This window comes from Chaetomium fimeti (assembly GCF_033439085.1).
Source record: "Chaetomium fimeti strain CBS 168.71 chromosome Unknown B0H64scaffold_1, whole genome shotgun sequence".
In the NCBI taxonomy this organism is placed as follows: domain Eukaryota; kingdom Fungi; phylum Ascomycota; class Sordariomycetes; order Sordariales; family Chaetomiaceae; genus Chaetomium; species Chaetomium fimeti.
In genome coordinates, this window is record NW_026944329.1 from 4,786,075 (window position 1) to 4,811,859 (window position 25,785).

At 57.5% G+C, this 25,785-nt stretch overlaps 10 protein-coding genes across 10 annotated transcripts; 5 read left to right on the top strand and 5 right to left on the bottom strand.

Annotated features, from left to right (window-relative positions):
• The first annotated feature begins 191 nt into the window (after nucleotides 1–191).
• On the top strand, nucleotides 192–1,589 carry B0H64DRAFT_383292 (uncharacterized protein). The gene has a single exon (XM_062802939.1). It carries the CDS (start codon nucleotides 475–477, stop codon nucleotides 1,126–1,128), a length of 654 nt encoding a protein of 217 aa, XP_062664859.1. The 5' UTR covers nucleotides 192–474; the 3' UTR covers nucleotides 1,129–1,589.
• A 396-nt stretch (nucleotides 1,590–1,985) lies between these two features.
• On the top strand, nucleotides 1,986–5,144 carry B0H64DRAFT_36300 (chitin synthase 1). Its single transcript, XM_062801785.1, has 4 exons — nucleotides 1,986–2,265; nucleotides 2,362–3,487; nucleotides 3,538–4,925; nucleotides 4,988–5,144. Exons 1-4 carry the CDS (start codon nucleotides 2,179–2,181, stop codon nucleotides 5,123–5,125), a joined length of 2,739 nt encoding a protein of 912 aa, XP_062664860.1. The 5' UTR covers nucleotides 1,986–2,178; the 3' UTR covers nucleotides 5,126–5,144.
• A 612-nt stretch (nucleotides 5,145–5,756) lies between these two features.
• Nucleotides 5,757–7,068, top strand: B0H64DRAFT_471283 (uncharacterized protein). The gene is made up of 2 exons (XM_062807876.1): nucleotides 5,757–6,131; nucleotides 6,220–7,068. The coding sequence occupies exons 1-2, from the start codon at nucleotides 6,102–6,104 to the stop codon at nucleotides 7,051–7,053; spliced, it is 864 nt and encodes a 287-aa protein (XP_062664861.1). The 5' UTR covers nucleotides 5,757–6,101; the 3' UTR covers nucleotides 7,054–7,068.
• Nucleotides 7,069–9,192: 2,124 nt separating this feature from the next.
• B0H64DRAFT_36285 (uncharacterized protein) lies at nucleotides 9,193–10,417 on the bottom strand. The gene has a single exon (XM_062801777.1). It carries the CDS (start codon nucleotides 10,177–10,179, stop codon nucleotides 9,535–9,537), a length of 645 nt encoding a protein of 214 aa, XP_062664862.1. The 5' UTR covers nucleotides 10,180–10,417; the 3' UTR covers nucleotides 9,193–9,534.
• A 348-nt stretch (nucleotides 10,418–10,765) lies between these two features.
• Nucleotides 10,766–12,405, top strand: B0H64DRAFT_383296 (uncharacterized protein). The gene is made up of 2 exons (XM_062802940.1): nucleotides 10,766–11,406; nucleotides 11,484–12,405. The coding sequence occupies exons 1-2, from the start codon at nucleotides 11,179–11,181 to the stop codon at nucleotides 12,255–12,257; spliced, it is 1,002 nt and encodes a 333-aa protein (XP_062664863.1). The 5' UTR covers nucleotides 10,766–11,178; the 3' UTR covers nucleotides 12,258–12,405.
• Nucleotides 12,406–13,262: 857 nt separating this feature from the next.
• B0H64DRAFT_450123 (CTLH/CRA C-terminal to lish motif domain-containing protein) lies at nucleotides 13,263–16,375 on the bottom strand (the record flags this gene model as incomplete). Its single annotated transcript, XM_062807119.1, has 6 exons — nucleotides 13,263–13,540; nucleotides 13,638–14,367; nucleotides 14,419–14,511; nucleotides 14,856–14,995; nucleotides 15,137–15,363; nucleotides 15,438–16,375. 6 exons carry the CDS (start codon nucleotides 16,373–16,375, stop codon nucleotides 13,389–13,391), a joined length of 2,280 nt encoding a protein of 759 aa, XP_062664864.1. The 3' UTR covers nucleotides 13,263–13,388.
• Nucleotides 16,376–17,676: 1,301 nt separating this feature from the next.
• B0H64DRAFT_383302 (INO80 complex, subunit Ies4) lies at nucleotides 17,677–19,396 on the bottom strand. The gene is made up of 2 exons (XM_062802941.1): nucleotides 18,504–19,396; nucleotides 17,677–18,376 (listed from the first exon to the last, which is right to left on the bottom strand). The coding sequence occupies exons 1-2, from the start codon at nucleotides 18,908–18,910 to the stop codon at nucleotides 17,986–17,988; spliced, it is 798 nt and encodes a 265-aa protein (XP_062664865.1). The 5' UTR covers nucleotides 18,911–19,396; the 3' UTR covers nucleotides 17,677–17,985.
• Nucleotides 19,397–21,799: 2,403 nt separating this feature from the next.
• Nucleotides 21,800–22,702, bottom strand: B0H64DRAFT_438432 (uncharacterized protein; the record flags this gene model as incomplete). The annotated part of the gene is made up of 2 exons (XM_062806352.1): nucleotides 21,800–22,479; nucleotides 22,540–22,702. The coding sequence occupies 2 exons, from the start codon at nucleotides 22,700–22,702 to the stop codon at nucleotides 21,800–21,802; spliced, it is 843 nt and encodes a 280-aa protein (XP_062664866.1).
• A 169-nt stretch (nucleotides 22,703–22,871) lies between these two features.
• B0H64DRAFT_370483 (glycoside hydrolase superfamily) lies at nucleotides 22,872–24,286 on the top strand (the record flags this gene model as incomplete). Its single annotated transcript, XM_062802089.1, has 4 exons — nucleotides 22,872–23,303; nucleotides 23,354–23,633; nucleotides 23,695–23,929; nucleotides 24,022–24,286. The coding sequence occupies 4 exons, from the start codon at nucleotides 22,872–22,874 to the stop codon at nucleotides 24,284–24,286; spliced, it is 1,212 nt and encodes a 403-aa protein (XP_062664867.1).
• A 233-nt stretch (nucleotides 24,287–24,519) lies between these two features.
• B0H64DRAFT_36473 (Mss4-like protein) lies at nucleotides 24,520–25,500 on the bottom strand. The gene is made up of 3 exons (XM_062801846.1): nucleotides 25,237–25,500; nucleotides 24,933–25,141; nucleotides 24,520–24,859 (listed from the first exon to the last, which is right to left on the bottom strand). Exons 1-3 carry the CDS (start codon nucleotides 25,355–25,357, stop codon nucleotides 24,779–24,781), a joined length of 411 nt encoding a protein of 136 aa, XP_062664868.1. The 5' UTR covers nucleotides 25,358–25,500; the 3' UTR covers nucleotides 24,520–24,778.
• Between the last annotated feature and the right edge of the window lie 285 nt (nucleotides 25,501–25,785).

Consider the following 25,785-nt stretch of genomic DNA (forward strand, 5'->3'; position numbering starts at 1 on the left):
ACAACGGACACTGTGGAATCCGCGAGAACGGTCACACCAATAACTCGTCCACCCAACAAGCGCGATGATGGATGGCGTCAGGCAAACGGCCGGCGCTGGCGGAAGTCAGCTCGGTCCCCCATGTTACCCATAATTCAATTGGCCGAGAAGGAAGAGAACCGCGGAGAGAACGACAACCCCTCCTTTTTCATGCTGGTCGAGCGGCAACAACGCGTTTGCTGAGCCCCACAAACCGCACCAACACACACACACACACACACACATATACACACAACACCAATATGACAAAGCCAAAAGAGTTGCTGACCGGCCGTGTTTTGTTCGCTGTCCGTCGGGACGAATGGCCATGGGAAACGGTCGTGTTGGGTGCGAGGTCTCCACAGTGAGACTGCCAGCCAAAGAGCGAAAGAGACCCTGGTCAACCCGAACGTTGAGTTTAGTTACTATTTTTGTCGTGTTTCCCTTCTCAAGGGAATGCTGGCCGAGACCCGCCCTTTACGCGGCCTGTTACGTCGTCAAGCTCGTAAAAAAAAAACCACCGACTTCTTTCAAGACGGGACGGAGCCAGGGAGGGGGGAGAAAGCACCGTCAACGTTGCATGGTACGCGGAGGGCTCGTATGCATGGCAGGCCGGGCAGAGTAAAAGTAACGCTCTGTCGTTTGTATCGCGAAGATAAATTTCCTGCTTTTTTTTCCTTCGTGTCGCATGTGGCGAAAGGCGGGATGGCACGTCAAATACCGGCGCCGGCTCTTTTGCCGCGCGGGTCGCAACAGCGCGCCATCCTTCGTTGTCTTGCAGTGTTGCAACAGGCGTGGAAGAGGCTAAGACGCATATCAACTAATTACCTCTGTCTGATCACTTTTTTTGGTAGTTCAAGGGAGGTTTCTGACAGGTCTGATGGCGGACATGTCTCCAAGAACCTGATGGAGTCGGTTTGTGGCGGAGACAAAACGAGACGGGCAGGTGTTGTTGTTTCAGGTTTCATAACCTGGAGTTCGAACAAGACCGGGAAAATGCCGTTGTCACTGGTTTTCTTTGTTGAAGCCCATCACCGCCCTAAAATCCCCAGCGGCTCGGGTGCTGGCTGCCTGGGGCAACAGAATGGCGGTCGGGCTTTTAGACCCTAAAAAAGCGAATGGCGATGATCAACCGAATGGGTTGGAGGCGAAACGCACAGTGTCCGTTAGGCGGGTTGGGAGGACCGCATGTGCACGAAAAAGGAGAGACACAGCTCCCCTGAGACAGCGAGGCAAGAGAATGGAGAATGCCCGGCATGAAGAGACCCATCTATCTGTAAGACAACAACATGGAAGGCCTGCAGAGTGCAGAGACACTCGTGTGTTTAAAAGCCGCGACGGGCACACACGGTTAGTTCCATGGCTTGCCCCTTTTGCCCGACGATGGCAATGGAGACAACTGATGAAACCGTGAAACACTCCTGAAAAAGAAGAAATGACGGGAGAGTTGGAGCGGCTGGCAGACGGTGCTTGGCGGTCAGGGGCGGCCGGGACTGGCAGTCTTGGGCTGGGGTGCTTTGGTGCTTGGGGCTTGAATCGGGTGGGTCTGGATCCCGAGCCACTCGCAGTCCAATCCTCGCAGTCGCGGCCATCCCTGGGAGAGCAACAAGGCGGGCAGCGCAGCGCAGTGGGGCCTTTGATCTGAATCCCTGGCGCTCAGCCACAAGCGGCCTGCTTCGCCAACTTCCATCATAATACAGACGGGGGCCTCTCCTGAGCTTTTTGAAACCCAGTTTTTGAGCTGATCTCCTCATCATCGCTTTCTGGAAACATCACCTATCGTCGCTGGCTGGCCATTTCATCGGGAACCGTTGTTTCCTGATTCGGGCCCATCCTCCTGCGACCCTAACTAACGGCGCCCTTCCATACACTGTGCCGCATGACCTTCGTTGGCCTGGAATTGGGTATCAGCACCGAAAAAAAAATACAACACCTGCAATAGGCACCGCTACCTAGCCAGCTGACCCGACTTTTTTCGTGTTCAGCCCCTTCCTGCCTTGCTTCCCACCCGACCGACAAAACACGACCCCGAATCGTGTTGTTTGGTTGTTTGGCGTTTGCAACCACCTCGCGACTTGCTCCGAATCCGTTTGGCGTCGTCACTACTGGCTTGTGGCTGACCGACCATCCCCCTCTCGCTGAAGCGAGCAGCTTGCAAACATGGCATACCACGGCGGCGGCGGCGGCGGCCGGGGAGACGGCTACGAGGGCCACCCGATGCAGGATCTCCCAGCACATAACGGCCAGGTGCGTTGCTTTCCTGACTTGACCCCTTCGATGAGTGGCACTGGAATGGGAATGTGACCATGAAGACCATAATAATTCTAACTGGCGACTTCACAGCACGACGATGAATCGCAGGCCGCACTCCTCAACCAGAACCAGGCGTACGACCAGGACCGCCTGGGCGCCCACACTCCCCCAGTTCGCCCTGTCTCGGCATACAGCCTGACAGAGTCGTACGCTCCGAATGCGCAGACAACACGCATTGGCGTCAGCCCAACCCCTCCCCCCCACGGCGGCAACACAGAGTATGGCGGTGCGCCGGGCTACCCCCAGTCGCAGTTCTCGGCCGACCCGGCCTACCGGATGTCCTCGGTAGATACAGACGAGAGCTGGGTTCGTCGCCAGCAACCCAACGTCGCCCCCACCGGCGGGCTCAAGCGCTATGCCACCAGAAAGGTCAAGCTCGTTCAGGGCTCCGTCCTGAGCATCGACTATCCCGTCCCTAGTGCCATTAGGAATGCCGTGCAGCCGCGGTACCGCGATGAGGAGGGCAACAACGAGGAGTTCTTGAAGATGCGCTACACGGCTGCCACCTGCGACCCCAACGATTTCACCCTTAAGAATGGTTACGACTTGCGTCCCCGCATGTACAACCGGCACACCGAGCTTCTTATCGCCATCACCTACTACAACGAAGACAAGGTCCTGCTATCGAGAACGCTGCACGGTGTCATGCAGAACATCAGGGACATTGTGAACCTGAAGAAGTCGTCCTTCTGGAACCGCGGCGGCCCTGCTTGGCAGAAGATCGTCGTGTGCTTGGTCTTTGACGGTATCGAGAAGGTGGACAAGAACGTGCTGGACGTGCTAGCCACGATCGGTGTGTACCAGGACGGCGTGGTGAAGAAGGACGTCGACGGAAACGAGACGGTCGCGCATATTTTCGAGTACACGACCCAGCTTTCCGTCACGCCAAACCAGCAACTCATCCGCCCCTCGGACGACGGGCCGAACACGCTGCCTCCCGTGCAGTTCATTTTCTGCCTCAAGCAGCAGAACAGCAAAAAGATTAACTCGCATCGCTGGCTGTTCAACGCTTTCGGCCGCATCCTGAACCCTGAAGTCTGCATTCTGCTCGATGCTGGTACCAAGCCGAGCACCAAGTCGCTGCTTGCCCTCTGGGAGGGTTTCTACAACGACAAGGATCTCGGCGGTGCTTGCGGTGAAATCCACGCCATGTTGGGTACGTTACGTTATCCTAAACTCTAAAAGACTATCGCTAATTAAGTACAGGCAAGGGCGGCAAGAAGCTGATCAACCCGCTGGTGGCCGTGCAGAACTTCGAGTACAAGATCTCCAACATTCTGGACAAGCCCCTGGAGAGCGCTTTCGGTTACGTCAGTGTCTTGCCCGGTGCCTTCTCGGCCTACCGTTTCCGAGCCATCATGGGCCGGCCCCTCGAGCAGTACTTCCACGGTGATCACACCCTGTCCAAGATTCTGGGCAAGAAGGGTATCGAGGGTATGAACATTTTCAAGAAGAACATGTTCTTGGCCGAGGATCGTATTCTCTGCTTCGAACTGGTCGCCAAGGCCGGCCAGAAGTGGCATTTGAGCTACATCAAGGCCGCCAAGGGCGAGACAGATGTGCCCGAAGGTGCTGCCGAGTTCATCAGCCAGCGTCGTCGTTGGTTGAACGGTTCCTTCGCCGCCAGTCTGTACTCTCTGATGCACTTCGGGCGTATGTACAAGAGCGGCCACAACATTCTGCGCATGTTCTTCCTGCACATCCAGCTCATCTACAACATTCTCAACGTCATCTTCACTTGGTTTTCGCTCTCTTCGTACTGGCTCACAACGACCGTCATCATGGACCTCGTCGGCACCCCGGTTCCCGCTTCGAATAGTACTTCAGAGCACCACGCCTGGCCCTTTGGCGATTCCGCAACGCCCTTCATCAACGCCGTTCTTCAGTACATCTACCTGGCCTTCGTCATCCTGCAGTTCATCTTGGCCTTGGGTAACCGGCCGAAGGGTTCCAAGTGGACGTACATCACCTCGTACATCGTTTTCGCCATCATCCAGGCCTACATCATCGTTCTCTCGGCGTACCTCGTGGCCCAGGCCTTCGCGATCCCGCTGAGCGAGCAGATCCAACTGGACAGCGCCGAAAACGCGCTCGAATCGCTATTTGGCGGCACGGGTGCGGCCGGTGTCATCTTGCTCGCGCTCGTCACCATCTACGGTCTCTACTTCCTGGCTTCGTTCATGTACCTCGACCCGTGGCACATGTTCCACTCGTTCCCGTACTACATGCTGCTCATGTCTACCTACATCAACATCCTCATGGTGTACGCCTTCAACAACTGGCACGATGTCTCGTGGGGTACCAAGGGGTCCGACAAGAACGAAGCGCTGCCGTCGGCGCAAGTTAGCAAGGGCGAGAAGGACGAGGTGGTCGTGGAGGAAATCGAGAAGCCGCAGGAGGACATCGATCAGATGTTTGAGCAGACGGTCCGCCGCGCTCTCGCCCCCTTCAAGGAGGATGAAGAGGTCGAGGCGAAGGATCTCGAGGACTCGTACAAGTCCTTCAGAACCATGCTCGTCGTCTCCTGGTTGTTCTCGAACTGCTTGCTCGCGGTCGTCATTACCAGTGACAACTTCAACTCGTTCGGCATTGGCGTAAGCACCCCCGGCCCCCGAAGCATACTACTAGATCAACGAATACTAACCTCGTCTCCTAGCAAACCGCCACCGCGCGTACCGCTTGGTTCTTCAAGTTCCTGCTGTTCGCCACCGCCGGCCTCTCGCTCGTCCGCTTCATCGGCTTCCTGTGGTTCCTCGGCAGGACCGGTATCATGTGCTGCTTCGCCCGCCGCTAAAGCGGGGTCGCAACGCAGAGAGAAGAAGCCTCTGCATATCAACCAACAAGCGTCGGGCTTTTGGTTCCTTGCTTTCCCAGCCATCTCGGCAAGCTATCGCGATCTAAAACTTTTCGGCTTTGATCTGAGAAAGCAGGCGAGCGTAAGAAGGAAATTCCCATATGACTTTTTCCATATTGGCAGGCGAATTTCCGAAATTGTCGTTGGGCTGGCTTTGTTTTCCTTGTCCCCCTGTCGTGCTGGTATCGGCTGCTGTGTTGGGATATTGTGCGTGTGAGGACATAAAATTTGGGCATCCACTGGGGGCGTTGTTTTTTCAGCTCGCCTGCCGTTGTTGGCTCGTGAGATGTTGGGGCAAATGGTTGTTTTGGTTTTGGCTGCTTAGAGGATGCCTAGGGTTAGTAATGAGACCGTAATATGGCTGAGATGGGGCCTGAGTGTGATGTGCCGTGGTCGTGTGTGGGTTCCATGAGGTTATTCAAGAGATGAGTTCCTGGGGGCGGCGGTCTGTTAGTTTCCTCAGGGCATCATCCACACCTGTACACAGCAAGGATAGACCCGCCCCTAGGGAAGCTTCAAGCTGAGGATATAATGGATATCAACCTCCCCACACCTGCACGAAACTTGGTGTCGTGGGTCCAGTTACCACCGTCCTGAAACTCGTTCTGGACCACGCTTGACAGATGCACAACTGTTGCTTCGGCCAATAAGAGTGCCTCGTGCTGCTCCTCCCCCAGACCTTGGCACCGCTGCCAGCCGTGGTTCCGGACTTGCCTCGGCTCGGCTTCCGAACTGTTAGTAGCCGGCATCTCAACTCATCTGAGCTCAACTCAAGTCAGCTCAGTTCAAGTCAAGTCAACCACGACACCGGGAGCAAAGTCCACTTGAATCCATACCATTTCAAGCTCAACCTTTACAACAGCATCCAGCCAACCCCACCCTTTCTTTCCCGTCCAATCCCCAAACAACCCTGACAATGGACATCCAATCCCTCTTCTCCGTCAAGGTAACTCAACCCCCCCCTTATCGCCCGCCCATTCACACTACCCCAAACACACACCGAACCCCCCAAGCTAACCCCACCCACCCCACAGGACAAAGTCGTCCTCGTAACCGGCGGCGCCAAAGGCGTCGGCCGCATGATCTCCGAAGCCTTCGTCCGCAACGGCGCGCGCGTGTACATCGCCTCGCGCGACGCCGCCGCCTGCGACACCGCCTGCGCCGAGCTCAACGCCCTCCCCCCCACCACCACCTCTTCACCAAAGGGAAAAGCGATAGCGCTCCCCGCAGACCTCTCCTCGCTCCCGGCATGCGAGCGCCTGGCGGCCGACCTCGCGGCGCGAGAGCCCCGCCTGCACGTGCTGGTCAACAATTCCGGCGCGACGTGGGGCGAGGCCTACGACAGCTACCCGGACGCGGCGTGGGACAAGCTGCTGACGCTGAACGTGCAGCGCGTGTTTGCGCTGACGCGGCTGCTGACGCCGCTTCTCGAGGCCGCGGGGGCAGCCTCCAGGTCTAACCCCGGAGGAGGAGAAGAAGGGGAAGGCGGCGGGGGGGTGGTGCTGGACCCGGGCCGGGTGATCCACATCGGGTCGATCGACGCGCTGCGGGTGCCGCTGCTGCCGACGTTTGCGTACAGCGCGAGCAAGGCGGCGCTGCACCACCTGAGCCGGCACCTGGCCGTGGAGCTGGGCCCGCGCGGCGTGACGAGCAACACGCTGGCGTGCGGGCCCTTTCCGAGCAAGATGATGGCGGCCACGCTACGGAATTTCGGGGATGAGATCAAGGGCGCGAATCCGCTCGGCCGTATTGGCCTGCCCGAGGATGTCGGCGGCGCCTGTCTCTTTCTGGCGAGCCGGGCGGGCGCGTTTGTGAACGGGGCGACGGTGGCGTTGGATGGGGGGGTGTCGTTGATGAGTAAGATCTAGGGGGTGGTGGTGGTCGGTCGGGGTGGATTTGGTTGAAGGGGGAGAGGTGCATGTGTGATGGCAGAGGGGTTTGTTGCTGGTTGTAAAGGAGATGCATGCTTGTCGAAAGCGTGGGTGGTTATGACGCTGTACTATAATTCTGGCGTGTTGCTCATTGACTCCTAACTACGGCTTAATGTTCGGATTAGAGTCCCCCTCAGGGGAAGCCCACCGTTCAGTCTATAACCTGGGTAGAGAAAAAGAGAAAGAAACCAGATATATAACCAAAACATTATCCCGACACCGAACCTTCCGTCCATATCCCTAAACCTTAGAAAAACTCCAAATGCCGCCCGAAAATGCCCCCCTTCCTGGTTTACGCCGGCCCCTTGTGCGCAATGAAATCCAACCTTCCCAGATCGACCCAGCCGAGCCGCCCTGTGCATGCACCTGATGATCCATGTCTAGACCAAGGTATCCAATCGCTCGCCACCCCATCGTTGTTCGTCTTCGCCGCCTTGGTTTGCCCTTCCTGTCGGTGCCGCAGAGCTGCCGTCCTGTTCTATTCCGCTCTTGTGTAGACTCGAAAGAAAAATTCAATGTCGATTGGCTTTCGGGGTATTAAGTACCCGGGTGGTCGAGGCAGGGAATGACGAGGTCGAGAACGAGGCCGCAGCGGATGCCGAAAGACTTTGTTCATTTAAGCCCGACGCTCTCAAAGTCTCGCATCAGCACCGCCATTTGCGCCCGTTTCGCCGCCTCGGCCACGAGGGTGAAGTCTTTCAAGAACACGTCGGTTGACGGTGTTTTGGCGGGTTTCGGTGCCGGCGGCACAATCTTGCTGGTTGGTGACTGCTGAGTGGAAGGCATGGTAGAGCTTGTGGATCGGGTATCCATTCTGGTAGAGACCGGTGGATGAAAGCTGCTGCTGTGTTCTCTCTTAAATCGATGAGAGTGGAGTTGTCGAGCTCGAGCAGACGATAACGACAGGAATCTTTGAACGAGAGGGGAGGAGAGCGAGGGGTTATGACGAAGTCGCAAGGACCAAAGACGCAAGTTGAGAGGACGTAATCCCTTCTGGGATGCCGACTTTTCGGCAAACGCGACGACTCGCCCCGGGCGCTTTGTCTCTCTTGACGGGACGGAAAACAGACCGGCTGCTGTATCACCACCGGCGTAATATCTCCCAAGAGAAGGAAACGGGTGGATAGCAACCCTTCGAACCGCACACTGGAGCGGCGCCTTTTGAATCCCGGGAGGAGGTGCAGCACCAGACCATGCGCAACCGTCCAGATAAAGGTCTGACTCGCCGACTCGAGCGGAGGAGGGTCGATTTCGGGCTCAAGCGGACGCAAACGAACGCAAGCCGGCTGAATAGGGTTGGGGCTCAATATACAACAATTTGGTCCTCGAGCGGGACACTGCAGACGCGAGATGCAAACTTTGGCCGTGCAGACGGCAACCGTCTTCTAACCTAACTGTGTGCCGGTGATGGTGCTGGGTGCGTCCTGCAGAAGGCCCAAACTGGTGAGCGGTGCGGTTACAGTGACGATCGATAAGACGCAATGGCTCGCGACGCGGGCGATGGGTGGGCCACGCAAGGCAAGATAGCGAAGCAATATCGGATGGATGTGGTGTAAAGAGGCCGTTTTCTGTGCTTCTCATCAAATACACTCCCCGGTTTCCCTGGCCAAGGATGCGCGGTGCAGGGGCAAGGCAGTTGAAGCGGGAGGAATGAAGTTGGTTGTAGTTATTGTGTAGTCGACGGGCGAGCGAAGGGGTGAAGGGCAGAACGAGAGGGGAAATCACGGGGGTCATATACAAGTAACAAAGAAAACCCTGAGGCTAGCGGGATGGAGCCAACGGCCTTTTTTCCTTTCACGTTGATCGACTTTCTCGCGCCCGGCGCTTGATCTTTGAGCGTGGAGCAGCAACTGGCGTCATTCGGTCCGCCCCTCCATTGCGCCGAGAGTGTAAGTGACAAAGGAATACTTCGGCCGAGCAGCCGGGAAAAGGACCGAACAACCGATCTGCCGCGGTTTTGGCTGGAGGGCGCCAAACGTTCTGGCCCGTCGAAGTACTGCCGAGTCACTCGAGAGAGGATCAGAGGTGGTGGGGTCGGAAACACTCTCGTGGGCCCTTGACCCCCACGCGAGATAGATGCCGCTTTTTACCAGGGGATTCGCTGGGCTTACACGGCTTGTTGACCGGTGCCTCATTCTTGTGGCTGGTCCGTGGGAACATATTGCAAGCCTGCAGGACCCGGTGGCTAGTGGCAGATCTCATATATCTGTGGTGCTCGGGTGATGGCAGAATAACAGGACTAAGTTGTCCCATATTGTCATAGGGCTTGCAAATCCGGGAACAGCTAATCGCGCCGATGCCGAGGCACGCGCTTTCTTGGTCAAACGCTCAACCCCGAGTAGCCTTTCTCCTCTTCATTAAAACCCGTCGTGTGACCAATTTTGCGAGCTTTCAGGCTGCCGTGCTTCACATGCGATCTCAGGGCAGTCCAACCCGGCAAGTCGATCCTGCTGCCGAGCGGCCTCTCTGTGTATTTCTCCGGCACGGCGGATGAGAACAGCGCGGCCTTCCGGTTCCTGGGTGAGGGCCCGCACCTGCCGTGGAGATCGATCGTAACCAGGTCGGCGGCGCAAGATATCTGCCAAGAAATTCCGTATGACACGGTAGTCCTCGGAGCTTGACCTGCCGTGCCCGTGTCCTGTCCCACGGCAAACCATTTGCTGAGTCTCGTAGCATGGCTCCAACGGTTCTTCTGGAAGCTGGAAGTGTGCTCCGCTGTCGATATGGCCAAGGGTAGGGCTGCGGAGCCTCAGCTCGCCTTATTAGCAGGGCGGCTGCTCCGGGGCATGGAAGGAACGGGCTTCTCGGCCCCTTCGTCCGCCGCCCGGAGGAGGTCCATCTCGGCCGGGATCCAGAGCCCTTGTCGAATGTCACCCATGTCATGCCATCGCATTCGAGGATGGCCATATGCGATCGAGGTCGCAAGAGTGATAAACTGTCCCCAGTCCGTCCGACCAAGGGTCGGATAAGATGGCGACAGACCGACCGGAATATGCGAGATTTAAACGGCCATCGCGACCTGGGAACCCATAACCTCATGCGAGACTGCGACGCACCAAGCATCGCCTGTCCTGACCGAGTGGGCCTGTCAAACCGACCTTCCCCACTGGGTTGGCCAGGGGGCGGATGGTGTTGGTTTCGGCGGAAGCAGTGCGGTACAATCAAGACACAATTCCTCCCGAAGCATTTAGCCGTTTGAAGACCCCGATATCGAGACAATAGCCAACGTGACGGTGGCGAAACGTCTTTTATTCGCTCCTCGGCAACTGGGTTGTTCTTTCGAGTTTGCAGCGGAGAGGGGAGAAGCGGAGAAAATCGAGCAGGTTTCGGGGGTCTTCGGCAATCATCAGCTCATCGCCAAAACCGACGGATCGAGCTTCGCACATGCTGCAGTGCTGAGTGGCAACTTCCCGCGAAGTGTCGTCTCGAGCGAGTCGATGTTGTTTCTGAATGTCAATCAGGAGTCGGAGAAAAGCCAACGTTGCTTTAGTGAACCTGCAGCCCGACTGCCATGCGTCTAACGGTAGGCTAAAGCAATATGAGAGCCTGGTCCTGGCTGTTAAGTCTTGGGTGGCATCGAGCTAAGGCGGGTTGCAGTTGGTGGTTAAACTTTCAATTATTGGTGCGGCTCTGCCGAGGGGCAGCACATATGATGATCAGGCCACTGGAAACTCCAACAAGAAGAAGCCTGGGGAATCTCTTAGTGCAGATGGACAAACTTCCCACCAAGATCTTGCCTTCGGTCCTTCCGGTCCTGAACTCCAGCGCGAAGATGTGACCAAAAAAGGAAAGAGCGCTCGAGCCAGCTCCGGCGGTACATTCCGAGATCTCCGGCGAATCTTGTTCATATGCACAGACGGGAGAAAGGCCCCACCTCGGTCGCTGCAGTGCGTTCTCGGCGCGATCTGCGGAAGTTGCGATTTGAGGTCGATTTGCACCACTACACGCGGCGCAGAGACCGAAGACGACAGAACATTACCTAGGTAGTTACTAGGTACCTAGCTTTGCGGAACGCAACACAACACGGCCCTTCTCTCAAGCAAGCCACCCTCTTAGACCGGCATGCCATCAATATCCTCCGCTGCGCCGAGTTGGCGCAAGATGCAGATCCCTCGACCGCTGCAGCAACTATTCGACCAGTTCCCGTTGCAGACCTACGAACCCAACCATCTACCCGAAAGGTCACATCACCTTACTTCCAATGACCTCCCAACACTATACGTCTTCTCCACCGACTCAGACGCCCGGCTCGGGCTTCCCAGCTTCAATCCGGGCTGTCTGAAGTGGCAGGTACGTCCACCCCCCCTCCCCCCCCTCCCCCTCCTCGTTTATTATTTCCATATACGCTAACACACACGTTTCCCTAGACCCTGCTCCGGCTCGCCAATCTCGATTTCCGCACCCTCCCGTCCACCAACCACGCCTCCCCCACCGGCTCCCTCCCCTTCCTCCTCCCGCCGCGCACCTCACCCACCACCGCCCCGCTCCCGATCCCCGCCAGCAACCTCCTCGCCTACGCCCAGAGACAACAACAACAACAACAACAACAGCCCAAAACCAACTCCACCAGCTCCACCAACCTCGACCCCGACCTGCCCCCGCGCTCCCAAGCCTACCTCTCCCTCGTGAACCTGTCCCTGCGCAACGCCTGGCTCTACGCGCTGTACCTCGACCCGGCCCACACGGCGCTGCTGCAGCGGCTCTACATCGGCCCGTCGTCGTCCTCGCGCGGCGTGCGGGCCGCGCTGCTCTACCAGCTGCGCCGCGCCGCCGCCGAGCAGATCGCCACCGGCGCCGGCGGCAAGATCGTCTCGCTCGCGCCCGTGACGAGTGCTGAGGGGATCGACGAGGACGCCGTGTACCGTCTGGCGGGGGAGGCGCTGGATGCGCTGGCGAGTTTGCTGAGCGAGAGCGGGACGGGGTGGTTTTTTGGGCAGGAGAGGCCGGGTGTGTTTGATGCGGCGCTGTTTAGTTATACGCATTTGATGATGGAGTATATGCCAGGGGAGGGCTCGGGTGGGGAGGGAGCGGGGGCGGCGTTGGGGAGGATGGTGCGAGATGCTGGCGATGGGGAGTTGGCGAGGCATAGGGAGAGGGTGTTGAAAACTGCGTGGCCTGGGTGGGATGGCTACCGGCGGTAGAAGAGAAGCTAGGTGACGTGGCTGAGAATCGTTGTCGCATACGATGGATGTGTCACGCGGTATAGAGATGGATGTATGAGTACCATGATGGAAAATAGATAAAAGATACCCAAGGAAGCAAACAAAACGCATCAACTTTACTCACTATCAGCCACTCGGTCCTCTAGCTTAAATCCCCAAGCCCACCCCTAAATTCCACCTTAACTCAAGAGAAGAATTCCAAGACAAGTGCGCAAGACTAGACGGAAAGCCAAGGGGGTAGGGAAAAGCGAACCAACAGACTTAATAATAACGGTAGACTTTTCCCTTATCCTTCTCTGCCACCGTCTCCGATGCTAACCGGGTGTCCAGAACAATCTAGGTAGACCCGCCTCCGCCATCCTCCCCCTAAGTTGCAGCGTCCCCCGACCTCCTCCCCTCCCACTCAACACATCGCCAGCCGAGCAAACCACAACCCCCTAGATAATAAAAGCACCAATGGAGCAAAGTGATCATACTCTGTTTGTGCTGTATAAAACAACATGAGGGGGGAACGGGGTAAACCCCAAGACAGAGCAAGCATGGAAGGCCGCGGCCGTCAAAGCCAAAAGCCAAAAGCAGCAGCAGCAGCAGCAGCAGCCAGCCAGCTAAGCATACCTGGTACACTAAGTAATAAATCCCAAACTCAAAAGCCGGCCGACCAACCAACCCCCAATAGTCCCCTTAACGTACCTTGACTACCTACCTGCCCTTCCAGCAAAACACCACCACCAACCACCCAATCAACTTTCAAGACAGAAGAAGAGCCAGACCAAAGCCAACCACAGCCGCCCCGACGCCGCATCATGAGTGTAAGTATATACGTACGGAGAGAAAAAAAAACGAAGGAAAACGGCCTCATGCACCACAGTAATCGCAACTGTCCAACCTCCCGCCGTTCCGTAAACCAGTACGGACAGCAACCGCCGGGCCACCGTCGCAACCACCAATACCGGTATCACCAATACCACCACTAAAAAGCAGCAGCGGAACCAGAGCGGCGCATCCAGCCCCCGCAAACCAGCCCAACCCACGCCTCATCCACCTCCAACCACCCCCAATCTAGCACGGCGCCCCACCGCGGACCCATGCACACACCCCTCTAGCAAAAGCCTAGCGCAGTCTCGACGGGGGAATATCTCTGACCACGCTGCCGACGGTGACAAAGGCGCCGTCGCCGCCGTCCTTCCTAAGGCTCTCCAGCAACACGCAAGTCTGGGCGTAAACATTCTCGAGCGCCGCACGCGACGATTTGCCGAGGGACACTGTGAGAGAGAAGCGTCGTTAGCCATACCATACCATACCATACCATACCATAGTAGATAGGGGAAAGACAGCGATGGGAAATGGGGTGGGGCTTACTCAGGATAGCGCTATTCAGCTCCTCGGCCACGGCGACGCGGCCGCTGCCGTCGAGGAGATGGGCCACTTCCTTGACCTTGAGCGGGTTCGGGTAGGCAAACAGCGACGAGATGTCGTCGAGCTGCTTGACCGTTTCCCGGCGGGAGTCGCCCGCGAACTCGGCCTGCAGCTCGACGCCGTACAGCAGCGCCTCCTGCGACAATTTGCTGAGTCCCGCGGCCGGATCGCTGCCGTTGCCGCCGCCCTCTCCTGCTTCCGCCATGGCCATGTCCAGATCACCGTCACCGTTAGTGGCGGTGGCCGCGCCGTTGAACCCGTTGCTGTTGCCCGGCTCAGCCTCCAGCATCTCTTCGTCGTCGTTATCGCCAGACGTTGGCCCCCTGCCGTTGGTGTGGCTGCCTCCGCGCTCCTCGAGCATTATGTTATGTTCGGCCTCCTTGCGGATCATCTCGATGAACTTGCGGCAGCGCAGTCGGAAGTAGACTTGCTCGTTGTCGCGGAGGACAGCTGGGTAGTAGGCGTCTGTGTATTTCATGGCGTGGTCAATGTCGCCCTCGAGCACGGCGCGGCGGATGCGCTGTCGGTTGTGGGCGTCCTCGTCATCGCGGATGCTGATGCCCTTGACGGGTTCCTGCGGGTCTAGCTGGAGAGCCGTCTTTTCGGCGTGCAGTTCCTCGGCAAAGGCGCGCGCTGTCTCGACGTAGCCGTCATGTTGCAGGAACTGGAGGACCTATCGTGGATGTTAGTCTAGGGTGGGCGGGTGAATTCAGTGGACACTTACCAGCTGCTGGATGACGTCTGTCTCCGACAGGCCGGGCACGAGTTTGGACGTGTCAGCGAGGCGTATTTCCTCTTCAATCATTCCTTGTTGCCTCTGTCCGCGAAGAAGACGGGTTAGTATCGACTGATGAACACGGGCCCGCTTCTTTGGTCGCCGCGACAACTCCATGAGTGTTCAAGCGAGGGCGATGAAGCAAAAAAAGAAAAGCGTCAATCGAGAAGATTGGGTTGGGGTAATGACGCTCATGCGGTAGAGCTCAGGCAAGGCAGTGAATGGTAACGGAAGATTGCCCCAGCGCTCGCAAGTTCGGACGGAATTGCCTTGGGAACTGCACCTGCAGTGTCCCTGTGATCGTGCTTTCCCAATACCGAAAATATGCATGAAGGTCGCAAAAAGAGTCTGCGTGGGGGGTGGCTCAGGGGTAAAAGAGGACGTACCTTCATGTAGCCGTCAATATCAAACATAAACGGTCTCTGGCCAAAGTTGGCCATGATGTGGTCCTCCTTCTTCTTGAGGCCGACGATGGGATAGAGCTTTCCCTTGAGATCCTTAAAGCCCATATCCTTGAAAGCAATGGCTGCGTTCTGTCAGCATTTTATTCCGCAGGTTGGAAAAAGCAACAGGTGACGTGACAAAGCAAACACAGAATAGCAGTGGGCTCTGGTAACACGTAACTACCAGGGAGGAAAGGAACAGAGAGTGTATTGGGACAACGTACGTAATTCTCGGCCATTCTTTGTGAACAACGCCTGATTGAGCCGAAAGTTGACCAGACAGCCGACTGTGTCGCCTACGCCGAATACGTCGGCGTACGGTTTCCCTACGTTTTGAGACGCAAACGAGTGGCCGTCATCGCCGTGGTAGCCCCAGGAGTCCGGCTCCCAGCCAGGCGCCCGGGATGTCGAGGTCCCTTTACTCGCGAAACCAATGGCGATCGGTGGAGTCCTGTGCCAGCCAGGCTCAGTCAGTCAACATGTCCCTTTAAAGCAGAGCTAATGCCCCGTCGGATCGTCACCTACTTAATCTTATCGTGCCTGCCATTGAGCACTGTGATTTCAAAGTAATACACCCCGCACGCCGGCGACATGTAGTGGTCCGCCCGGATGGCGCTCGCCTCGTGGTCGCTCGACGCCCTCCCCGTATGCCTGACTTCGTACCCGTCGCCCAGGACCTCCAGCGCCGCTTCCTTATCGTCCTTATTCCATTTCGACGGCAGCGGGCTGGCCGTGTCGTCCTCGTTGGCTGGAAATGGGGGTTTCTCGACAATATCGTACGCCACCCCCCTATGGGCAGTGCCAGTTGCCTTCATCCCGACCGTAGGTAGGTGTGACGAGCTCCCATTAGTCGATAGCCGCGAGCCCAGGGATGATGGAGGCGGCGGTGCCCCGTTGGAGCTGGTGCCCTCGCGCTCTGCAAGAACTCTTGCTCTGTGTTGCTCTTCTAGCTTCTGTAGGTAAATTGTCCCCCGCAGGTATGACGGCGAAAGGAAGCCGGTGGTGCTGACATTGGGGATCGGAGTGGTGGACGGAAAACGGGCATCGTCGGCCCCGGTAGGATCGCTAGCGAGAAGCGGGTCCTTGCCCACGTAGAGGTCGAAGGCGCGGGAGAAGTATGGGAAGGTTGCCCCCAGGCGTGGTGGCCAGAAACCGCCGCCGATACCCTCGTCTGGGTCGTCCCTGGCGGACAGGTCCTCGCCGCCGAGGCCCCCATCGTGTGTGTATGACATGCCGGGCTCGAAGCGGGGGTCGCTGGACTGGCCTTCTTGTTGTTCGGAATCGGGCGAGGGGTTGAGGAGGTGGGAAAAGGCACCCGAGCGGGTGGGACGAGCTAGGGACGAAGGACTCCCGGAAACGACGGAAGCATAGGATGGCCGGCGGCCGCTGAGGGGTGGTAGTCGGCCGGAAGCTAGAGGGTCGATGTTTGACCCGGCGTCATGTTGTTGGTAGGGGTTTGTCATGGTGAGGGGCTATGAGGTGCCCAAAGAGGACAGGAGTGGAGGGGAGGTGCGTGCAGGAGGACGTCACGTCGCAGCCAAGTTAGGTCGGGGCGTTGTCCCGGCGGGAAGCCTCGGCGGGGGCTCTTCGGGTCGCCAGGCCCTCCTGTGGTTCCGAACTCTGCCGTTAAGAGGGGGCGAGTCGCAGGGCTACCGAATAAGGGTATTGACGTGTCCTAGTGCTTTGAGATAAGCGTTGGCTGGGTCAATCTTGAATGGCCCTGGGCAATCTGGCGTCCAAGCTCGGGTCTCGCCTCTGTGTCGCTATGTCATAGATGGGCAAATCGGTACTAGCTCTGCCAACTCTGCACTGAAACGAATATGAAGGGGAAAAATATATTAATCCCCGGAAATGTAAAACTCGAAACCGGTGTCCAATCGGTAAGGAAACCAGAGTAACTTTAGAGTAGCGAAGGTGAGATGGTGTCGATTCCTGCCCGTTGTCGTTCGTTCTCGAGAATCAGTCGCCAAGGTCATGACGGGGAGTCGGAGGTCGTTCGGCCCAGTCAAAATGGAGACCTCGACTTCCGGGGTCTCTTGCCAGCCAGTGGGGTCTTTGGGGGTTCGGGTGGTGCAAGCCAAGCGGGATCATGGGGCCCTAAAACTAAGCTGGGAACGGCCCACGGCGGTCTGTCTGCGTGGCAATCACTTCAAGGCGCCCCAAAGCAATGCATGCATCTTTCCGGCAGTGGAGGAGCTGCCGTGTGTTGAAGAGTCCCACTTCGCCCGCTTTTTGCAGCTGGCGTCGAAGTCACTTCCATCCGTCCCATTGGAGGGCGAGGCAACGGGGAGTGTGGATACCTCAGGCACATCGTCAAGTACGGAAAAAGGAAACTGGAGCAAACGCAATCTCTCTGTGCGATGGCCAAAAACAGGAACGGCCGCAAATGACTGGTGATGCTGCGTGGTTAGGGTGTTGTTGCGTATATTACTGGGCTACCTAGAGCACTGAACCTGAGACAGCTCGCTCCGTGCCAGCGCCGAGGAGAAAAGATACCGACTCACATCTCCCCAATGACACACAGTGACACAGCTACCTAACTCTCCTTGGTCGCTCAGGCTCCTCGACTTCGACGAGTACCGGATACTTTTGTGGCTTCGCCGTGATCAAAGAAACTCTCAAGGCGAAGCAACCATGTGCCTTTTGTCTTTGGTGCGACAATGAAGCGGGCTATGTATGCCATGATAAGAAAGGGGGCAATCATCTTTGAAAAGATACCCCCACAAGTGCCCGGCTGGTCCTAGTACCTGGCAGCCATTGAATGTATCAAAAACATCATCTATTGTGATTGTTGCTGTGAACCTGACCCCGCGTACCTTAATGATGCCCGCAAAACCATGCTAATGTTTGGTGTTGTACATACATGGCCGAGTGAACTCCTAAACTCCATGCCTACTGATGCTCGTGGCAAGCCACGTAGCTATGCCAGTGCTGTTTTCCCATTGCCCACCATACAGCGCCCAAACTCCCTGGTCCCAATGTAGCAAACTCCTCCAAACCCGAGCAGCCGATGTCTAACAAAAAAAAAAGCAGTGATAAAAAAAGACTGGAGACCAAGACCGAAAAGGGTCCATCAGGCAGCGGTAATCGGAACGGGCGCCGGCGAGTTGTCGGCGGCGAAGCTCGGTGTGCCCTGCATCTCCACATCCCCGCCATTGTTGCTCGCCTCGCTCTTGACCTGGCTGTTATCCTCCTTGTTCTCCTTGTTGCTGCTGTCGGACGCAGCCGTAGACCCGCCGGCCGATTCCTCGGGCCGGGGCTTCGGCGGTGCCGTCCAGCGCGGGATCTCCCACACGACTCCGGTAAAGGTCTTTAGGGTGAAGCCGCCCCTGTTCCACTTGCGGCACGGCTTGCCAGACCGGTCCAGAGCTCGCAGGCCGGCGTTGATGGCACCCTGGTTGGCCTTGGGGCCGAGCTTGTGCGCGGCAAGGGAGCCTCGCCCACCTTCGATGGTTCCGTCTTCACTAAGGTCACAGTTAGCATGCCGTAAGGGATAGGGTGGTGCGCGACGGGGAGATGGGGGTGCAATGGCGACTTCGGGGCGGACGAGGCCCGAAGACATGCGGGAAAGGGGGGACAGCGAGCACTTACAGCCTCTGCTTCTTCTTCGGACCGGGCTTTCCTCGGACTTTGGGTTCTCCGTTACCATTCGCAGCAGCGGCTGCACTTCTCTTCACCCCTTTCTTCTTAGGACCCTCGGTCGGCGGCCCCATGGTGGCAGATTGAGCTGCAGGTGTACCGGCCGGAGGCGAGTTGGGTGTGGAATCCGATGCATTCTCCGTGCCCGAGGTGGCCGCTGGAGCAGGTGACTGCTTGACTGGTGTGTCTTCCTTGATGAAATCGGGGTCGATGATGGCCCGCAGCTTCTGGGAGGGCACCTTGAGGGTGACAACTTGGCTTGGCTTAGGGGAGCCTGCACTGGCGACGATCGGGGCAGCCGAGTTGGCCGACTTGCGCCGGTCCTTGGCCGCAGCGGCGTTCTTGCTAGAGGGAGCCATCGCTGCGAGTAAAATCGCGTCGAATACGTCGATGCGGCGGGTAGAGAGGTGGTTTGTGGGTGGCTGGATGGGAAACGACGACGACGGGGACGAGGATGAAGGAGTGGTAGAGGGGGAAAATTTGCTTTGTCACGGTGATGATGCTTTGGCCCAGGCGTGGATGGCTCGGGAAGATGGGCGATCCACTGGCTGGGCGTGCAAGGGGCGCACACAATCAGCTTGGGGTGAGAATCTGCCGTATCGACTTTTGGCGTCGCACTTTTATTTCGCGTCGGCGACAGCGGCTACGGGCTGGTTCGCTGGGGGGCGGCGATGAATGTGGTGATGCGAGCGTGGTGGGCATTCGGTTGGGTTGGGGGAGATGGGAAAGGATCTGGGAAAGGTTGGACCCTCGCAGCCATGGTGAGGCGGCGGGCGGGCCTTCACCTGTTTTGCCTTCATGGTGCCAAAGAATCAGGTCGGGCAGTTGACTTGTGAGGAACCGAGGGGACACTGCGCGCGGAGTCTCCAACAAGGGAGTCTCGTCTTTACTTTTTCTGGGCATCACACCTATATCCCTAACCCTAAGTAACCCCGTACCTTCAGCCGACCCCCCGTGCCAATGACAGCGCGTCTCGTCGCCGGGGCCCTGCAACTGCCCCAAATTACCCTCGCAGGTGATTTTCAACATGATGACCCCGTCCGTTTGCCAGGCCTTTCCTCGTTTGTGGCGGGTTCGACGAGCAATGTCTTCAAATTTGAAATGCCGAACTGAGGAAAAAGACGGAAGACGAAGGAACAACACGGTCGCTAGTGTGCACCCTGCATCGGGCTCTCTGCACCTCACCGTCTCTCCACCTTCCCAGCCCCTTTTCCATCCATCCCTTAGGTAGTTATCACGAGATGAAAGGCCGCAGACTTCATTGCCTGTTTCGTGATGCAGATAGGGCGGTGACAGGCAAACCCAACCTAAGCCTCGAAGAGTGGCGAGTAGCAGGCAGCAATTTGAAATTTGGAGGTAATGAAGGTGGAAAGGACTGTGTCCTCAATACCTCCCAGTCCTCGTAACAAATGTGGCTCCCAATCTGCTGCATCCGTCATCCACTGCGCCTTCCTGACGTTGGGTTTTGACACATCTGCATCGGCACAGACTCGAGAGCCAAACCGCTTCGGGCAATGGGGGCCACTGGATGAAAGAACGAGAAAGAGCGAGGGCTGGGATGCTGGCCACCATTTACGGTGACGGTCGCATCCACATCACCTGCTGAAGTCTCGCGCCGTGCGAACACATCAGTTAGACCTCAGCTGCCGCGGGAACCTCAACCAAACAATTAGGTATCGCTCATTCGTCTTTGTCCACTCAGCCGAAACCCGATGCAGCCGAAAAATCCGTCACATCCATGGATGAGACTGTTGTTGATGATATTCTGAGTTCCACCCTGGTTAACTAATCGACGTCCGGAATGGGATCAAGCATATTATGCCTCCTCGGGGCGACTGGCAGTGCAGCAGTGCAACCCGCCAACTTGTTTCGACATGGTGGGCAACGATCTCGCCCAACACCAGGCCCTCCCTTCGCGCCCGCTTCATCCCGACCCGAATGCAAAGCCAATCAATCATCAGAGAGACACCGTCCAAGCGCTAAATTCGCATGAAGCAGATTCCCGATCTGCGTGGGCATGGGCGCCCGAGATAGCTGGCTTTCCGTGAGCTTCGCAATTGATCAGCATCGCTCCGGTCATCGCCAACGATGCCTGTTTCAGCTTGCAGCCAGAGTTTCTTGAAACCTCCCTGAGATCAACGCCTCACAACGCCGCAGTCGCACGTCACTCCTCCCGTCTCGTCTCCTCCATCCATCCATGCCTCCGTTTCTGAAAGGTTCCAATGCAAGTGCATCGAGCAATGTAAACACCAGGGAGCTCCGGTTTGATTGAACGTCTTCGCCGGAACGATGGCTCATTTGGGGCATTTCACGGGGTCTAGAAAGGGCAACACCTAACTAGAAGTCTAGATCAAGAAAGGCCAAACCACCGGGATGCTGTCTCGGCTTCCTTTTGTTTTAGATCACCCTCCATTCCAAGGCCCGTTCTTATTCTCCGGCGAGGCCCCGTGGAAGCGCTCTCACATTCCTCGCTCTAGATCGCTAGTTATAGCATTTCGAAAGTACCGAATACACGGCGAATGGGCACCCAACGCTTGTCGACGCGTGTCTTGGATCGCGATGAGCCCCATCGCAATGGCAGGCATGGAGATTCCGGTTTCCCGGCGTAAAGGAACAAGTCGAGGGGACGCGTAAATCGCGCCCGCGGGTCTGATTAAGATGGTCGTGATGACGGACTATATATTTACGAGAACAATGGGTTGAAGCAAGAAGGGATATCTTGGTTAGCAGCGCAGTAGACAGCCATTGGCAAGATGAAGCATTTCACCAGCTTGGTTCCCTTCGTCCTCTGTGGCCTCTCCGCCACAATAGGCCACGCAGTTGCCGAGGCACCAACAACACCTACGGTCAGGAGATATCTACCCCTTCTCGACAGAGCCGGGTCCTCAATACTCGATGAAGCCCCTTCTCGCCGAGGCTTGCCCCAGGGCGATGCTGCAGCAACTCTCGAACTCACACCAACCCATCTCGCAGAGTTACTCTCTCAGCTGCAACTTGTCTATGGCCAAATCTCGGCCTTCGCAGCAACTCAGGACACTGGGTTGCTCAACAACCTCTTACGATTGCTGGGTGGCGTTGTCCCTCCTCTCTCCGACGTTCTAGAGACAGTCCGCGCCATCTTGGTTGGTGACAGTGTGACGATCCTGGAACAGCTCGCCGTCGCTCAAGCAATTGGTCAGGGTTTTCAACCGGTCTCGCTCTCCTCTCCTTGCTAACATACCCCCAGGCGTACATGTTGTTACTACGACTTACACCAAGACCGTCACAGTCCATGACGACGGAGCGGCTGCCACGTTGGGTGTGAATATCCAGCTCTCGCAATGCCTTGCACGCTTGACTGCGAGCTCTACGAGTGCTAGTGCCTCTGCCGTCGCCGGCAATCTAGGCCCGTCGGTAGCGATTCCGCTTCCCTCGATTTCGGTACCCAGCTCCTCGACCGGCCTTTCTAAACCTTCTATCGCCGCGTCACGATCCTTGGGACTCCCTTCGATACCAGTGCCATCCGCGGTACTACCCTCAGCGACACCGCCGGCAGTAGAGGTTCCTGGGGCTACGATCAAGGCTTCGGCGTCTTTACCTGGAATCTCGATCAGCTTAGGTCTGCCCTCTGCCTCGTTGCCAGGGCCCTCGCTGCCCGCAGTCACGGGCCCTGCGGTGTCAGCCAGTATCCCTGACCTTTCCGTCGGGGCTTCCGTGTCTTTGCCCGGTGCCTCCATCCGAGGGCCCTTAGACCCCTTCGAAGCATCCGCGAGCTTGGGACTGCCTTCAGCTTCCTTGCCATCAGTTTCGCTCCCAGCGGTGTCTGTACCCGGAGCTCCTCTGCCCTCCGCCTCTCTCCCTTCAGTATCCATTCCCAGCGGCTCCGTGCCTGTCATCTCACTTCCGCCCGTGTCGAACCCCACGATCCCGGTACCCTCAGCGGCACTATCTTCGGTTTCCGTTCAAGGTGGCTCCCTCCCCGAGGTATCTCTTCCGCCAGTCGCCCTACCGTCTCGGTCGAATCCCGTGGTTGCGCTACCCTCCGTCTCTGTGAACTTGCCTTCCGAATCGAGTGCCTCCGTTGCGCCCGTCTCAGTGCCCTGTGCATCGGCCTCCAGAGCCGCCTTACCATCGAAGTCGACTTCCGAGTTGTTATTGCCCAGCTTGCCCATCGCAGGGGGTGTTCTACCGCCGGTTTCGATATCCGTTCCGGAAGTTTCTTCAAGTACGCAGCCAGCACCTACATTACCTCGGGTATCACTACCGGTTGTTCAACCTGCGCCGGTTAGCGAACCACCGGTAGCCACCCCAAAGCCATGTTCGATTGTGTCCGGCGCCTCCATGAGCCTTCCCAACCTCGCAGGTCCCGGAGCCTCTGCGCCCGCATCCATCGCCTCGAGTGCTAGGATCCCCACCATTCCTTCTCAGGGGATGCCCTCGCGATCTGGTGGTCTTCCTGGTTCCTCAACAAGCGCCGTGCCCTCGGTCATATCGGCTGTCGCTGGTGCCACGGCCGGATCGGGCTTGGCTAGTGAACAGCCTGCGGTGAGTGTGGTTACTCCGACAGCAACTGTTGGAGGAGCGCCAGCGCCTGCTGCGTCGGGTTTCGACCCGCGGTCATCTGGAAACGTTGCAGTAAATTTTGGCCTGCCCGGGACGGAAGTTAAGGGTACCCTCTTGGAGACGTGCTCGGACCCCAATGTGGATATCGTGATATTGGGCTTCTTGTCGGAGGTAGCGTACGGCGCGAGCATCTACCCTCGGTTGCAGCTGGTACGTACTCAAGCCTATCTCTGCGCAACCTTCTAACGAGGTACGAACAGAATCCGTGCATGGCCAGCACGCAAAGCTCGCAGATGAAGAAGCTCGCACCCGGCTTGTTTTACTACCCCACGATCGAGGCAGATATCATCCAGTGCCAAACCAAGTACGGCAAAAAGATCTTCCTCGGCATCGGCGGAGAAGGTAACACTCTCCCTCTCGCCTCCGATGAAGACGCGATTACGTTTGCGAACCACGTCTGGGAACTGTTTGGTCCCCTCGGCCACATCGACCCTTCGCTGCGGCCATTCGGCTCAGCGGTGTTGGACGGGTACGATCTGAGTACGTGCCCCCTGGGTTCGACACCACTTCCCAGCCCATATATACCTAACCTGAGGAGCAGACAAACAAGACGAATGCGCCGCCAACTTCGACACCTTCGGCGCCACGCTGCGCTCGCACTTCAGCGCCGACACGGCCAGGGACTACTTCCTGTCCGCCGCGCCCGGCTGCTCCTACCCAGACATCTCGATCCACCCGGGCTACCTCGCCCAGAGCGACTTCGTGTGGCCGCGCTTCTACAACAACTCCCGATGCGAGATCGGCAGCGCCGGCTTCCTGGGCGCCGTCAAGGGATGGTACGTCTCCCTTGCCTTCCTTTTATCTTCCACCACCTCCCTCCCACATTTACACTCGCATAGCCAAGTACTATACTAACTCACCACTCAAGGTCCGCCGCCGTGGCCGAGAACGCCATCCCCTCCCGCGACAGCACCCCCGGCAGAACCCACCTCTACATCGGCCTACCCGCGCGGCAGGACGTGGTTTCAATCCTAGCAGGGCTGCTGGCAACGGCCAAGGAGGCCATACAGCAACAGCAGGAGGAGGGCGGGCTTGGCGGGGTTATGATCGCTGTGCTGGGGAAGGGCGGGGATGGGTTGGGCTTGAGGGGGGTATTGGGGGCGGTTAAGGCGGCTTTGGGGGCGCTTGTTTAGACTGTGTTTTACTTTAGTTTTCTTTTGGGCGGTTTTGCTGTCGTTTGGGGGGTTAGGTAGGTGGGATATGCATTCGTTTCTTGGGAGTATGGGTTGGCGAACACCACACTTTATACTGCGCTTGCATTGAATTGCTACTCACATGTGTGACTCTGCCGAGTGGTAAGTTGTTTACGCAACAGTGATCTGAGAGAGAATGTAAATAAATGGCGAGCAGTAGACTAAAACTCCATCGCCCGTCTCTTCAAGAATGAGCTTTTCAACTTGCCCCGACCAGCTCGTTTGTTGTAGAATTACGTTTATTTATTTCTTCTTCATATGATGGCTAGCTAGCTTCCTGATGCGGGGCCTTGTATGCACGCATGTGACCGATAACCACTCCTCCCAAGACATTCTGATGCCGTGGCTAGCTCTCCTAGCTAAACCATCTACACACAGCCTGCCCACCGATCCCGGGCCCTCTCCACCCCCGGCCCCTTAGCACCAACTCGTTTACTCCGGCATGTGGGTGAAAGGCTTCTCCAGGTGCTCCTGGCAGAAAGGCAGCTTGCCGGCGGTCCAGATCTCGGTGTCCTGTTTTCCCACGCCCTGTTAGCCAAAGTCCCACCCATCTCGAACCAGTAGGACCAAAGGGCGAAAAGCATACCGGCTTCAGGGTCTTCTTGATCTCGGAGTCGAGGGTGCCGCCCTTGAGGGCGATGATGGGGGGCGCGGCGTCCGGGTCGTGGGCGATGGGCGAGCCGCACTCCTCGCAGAACCAGCGCCAAACGGACTGGCCCGAGGAGCCCTTGCCTTCCCACTTCTTGACCGGGCCGTTCACGGTGAGTTTGTCCTTGAGGACGACGCATACGAGGGCTGTTTTGGAGGAGGGGAAAACAACGTTAGCCGGGTGGGGATTGACATTGGAAAGGGAAGGGTAGGGGGGAAGTCCGGAAACAGGGAGGACGAACAGTAGGTCGAGCCAGACTGGCGCTGGCAGTCATCGCAGTGGTCGTAGCCGGTGATGATAGGTGCGTCCATGTCGACCGTGTAGGTGACGGCCTTGCAGAGGCAGTGACCGGAAAGAGGCATGTTGGCTGTTGGTTGACTGGTGTATTTGGAAGGGTGATTGGATTCGATGGTGTCTATTAGGCAAGGCTCGGGATATGTATTTTGAAACTCGGTCTGTGGAAGCGGGAGAGACGGGATGGAGGAGGGGAGCCGGAGTGGTTTAAATACCCGGGATCAAGCTCATGAGGAGGTTCTGGATCACTGCTCATGGGACAAGGGATGCTCGGATGGTCTTAGTCTGCCAGGTAGCTGCTGGGTGGGCAAGTACTTGGAGCAGCATCTCCACGGGAGCAAGGTATAAGGTACCTCACTCCTCACTTGTCACTTGCTCGAACTCTCCGAGGAGAGCCGTGCACAAACGAACCCAAGTCCGCTCTGTAACAAGCGCGGTTGCCGGTGGGGCCAATAGATAAGTTGATGAAGCTTGGGGAGTGGATGACAGGTTAATT

Excerpts from the sequence above, each read along its gene's own strand:
- B0H64DRAFT_383292 (XM_062802939.1), top strand. The coding sequence starts at position 475 with ATGCTGGCCGAGACCCGCCCTTTACGCGGCCTGTTACGTCGTCAAGCT.
- B0H64DRAFT_36300 (XM_062801785.1), top strand. The coding sequence starts at position 2,179 with ATGGCATACCACGGCGGCGGCGGCGGCGGCCGGGGAGACGGCTACGAG. Across the intron at positions 2,266-2,361 it reads TCCCAGCACATAACGGCCAG|CACGACGATGAATCGCAGGC; the intron begins GTGCGTTGCTTT and ends GCGACTTCACAG. Across the intron at positions 3,488-3,537 it reads TGAAATCCACGCCATGTTGG|GCAAGGGCGGCAAGAAGCTG; the intron begins GTACGTTACGTT and ends AATTAAGTACAG.
- B0H64DRAFT_471283 (XM_062807876.1), top strand. The coding sequence starts at position 6,102 with ATGGACATCCAATCCCTCTTCTCCGTCAAG. Across the intron at positions 6,132-6,219 it reads AATCCCTCTTCTCCGTCAAG|GACAAAGTCGTCCTCGTAAC; the intron begins GTAACTCAACCC and ends CCCACCCCACAG.
- B0H64DRAFT_36285 (XM_062801777.1), bottom strand. The coding sequence starts at position 10,179 with ATGCTTGGTGCGTCGCAGTCTCGCATGAGGTTATGGGTTCCCAGGTCG.
- B0H64DRAFT_383296 (XM_062802940.1), top strand. The coding sequence starts at position 11,179 with ATGCCATCAATATCCTCCGCTGCGCCGAGTTGGCGCAAGATGCAGATC. Across the intron at positions 11,407-11,483 it reads CGGGCTGTCTGAAGTGGCAG|ACCCTGCTCCGGCTCGCCAA; the intron begins GTACGTCCACCC and ends ACGTTTCCCTAG.
- B0H64DRAFT_383302 (XM_062802941.1), bottom strand. The coding sequence starts at position 18,910 with ATGGCTCCCTCTAGCAAGAACGCCGCTGCGGCCAAGGACCGGCGCAAG. Across the intron at positions 18,377-18,503 it reads CCGAAGAAGAAGCAGAGGCT|TGAAGACGGAACCATCGAAG; the intron begins GTAAGTGCTCGC and ends CTGTGACCTTAG.
- B0H64DRAFT_36473 (XM_062801846.1), bottom strand. The coding sequence starts at position 25,357 with ATGCCTCTTTCCGGTCACTGCCTCTGCAAGGCCGTCACCTACACGGTC. Across the intron at positions 25,142-25,236 it reads CCAGTCTGGCTCGACCTACT|CCCTCGTATGCGTCGTCCTC; the intron begins GTTCGTCCTCCC and ends CCTCCAAAACAG. Across the intron at positions 24,860-24,932 it reads TCAAGAAGACCCTGAAGCCG|GACACCGAGATCTGGACCGC; the intron begins GTATGCTTTTCG and ends GTGGGAAAACAG.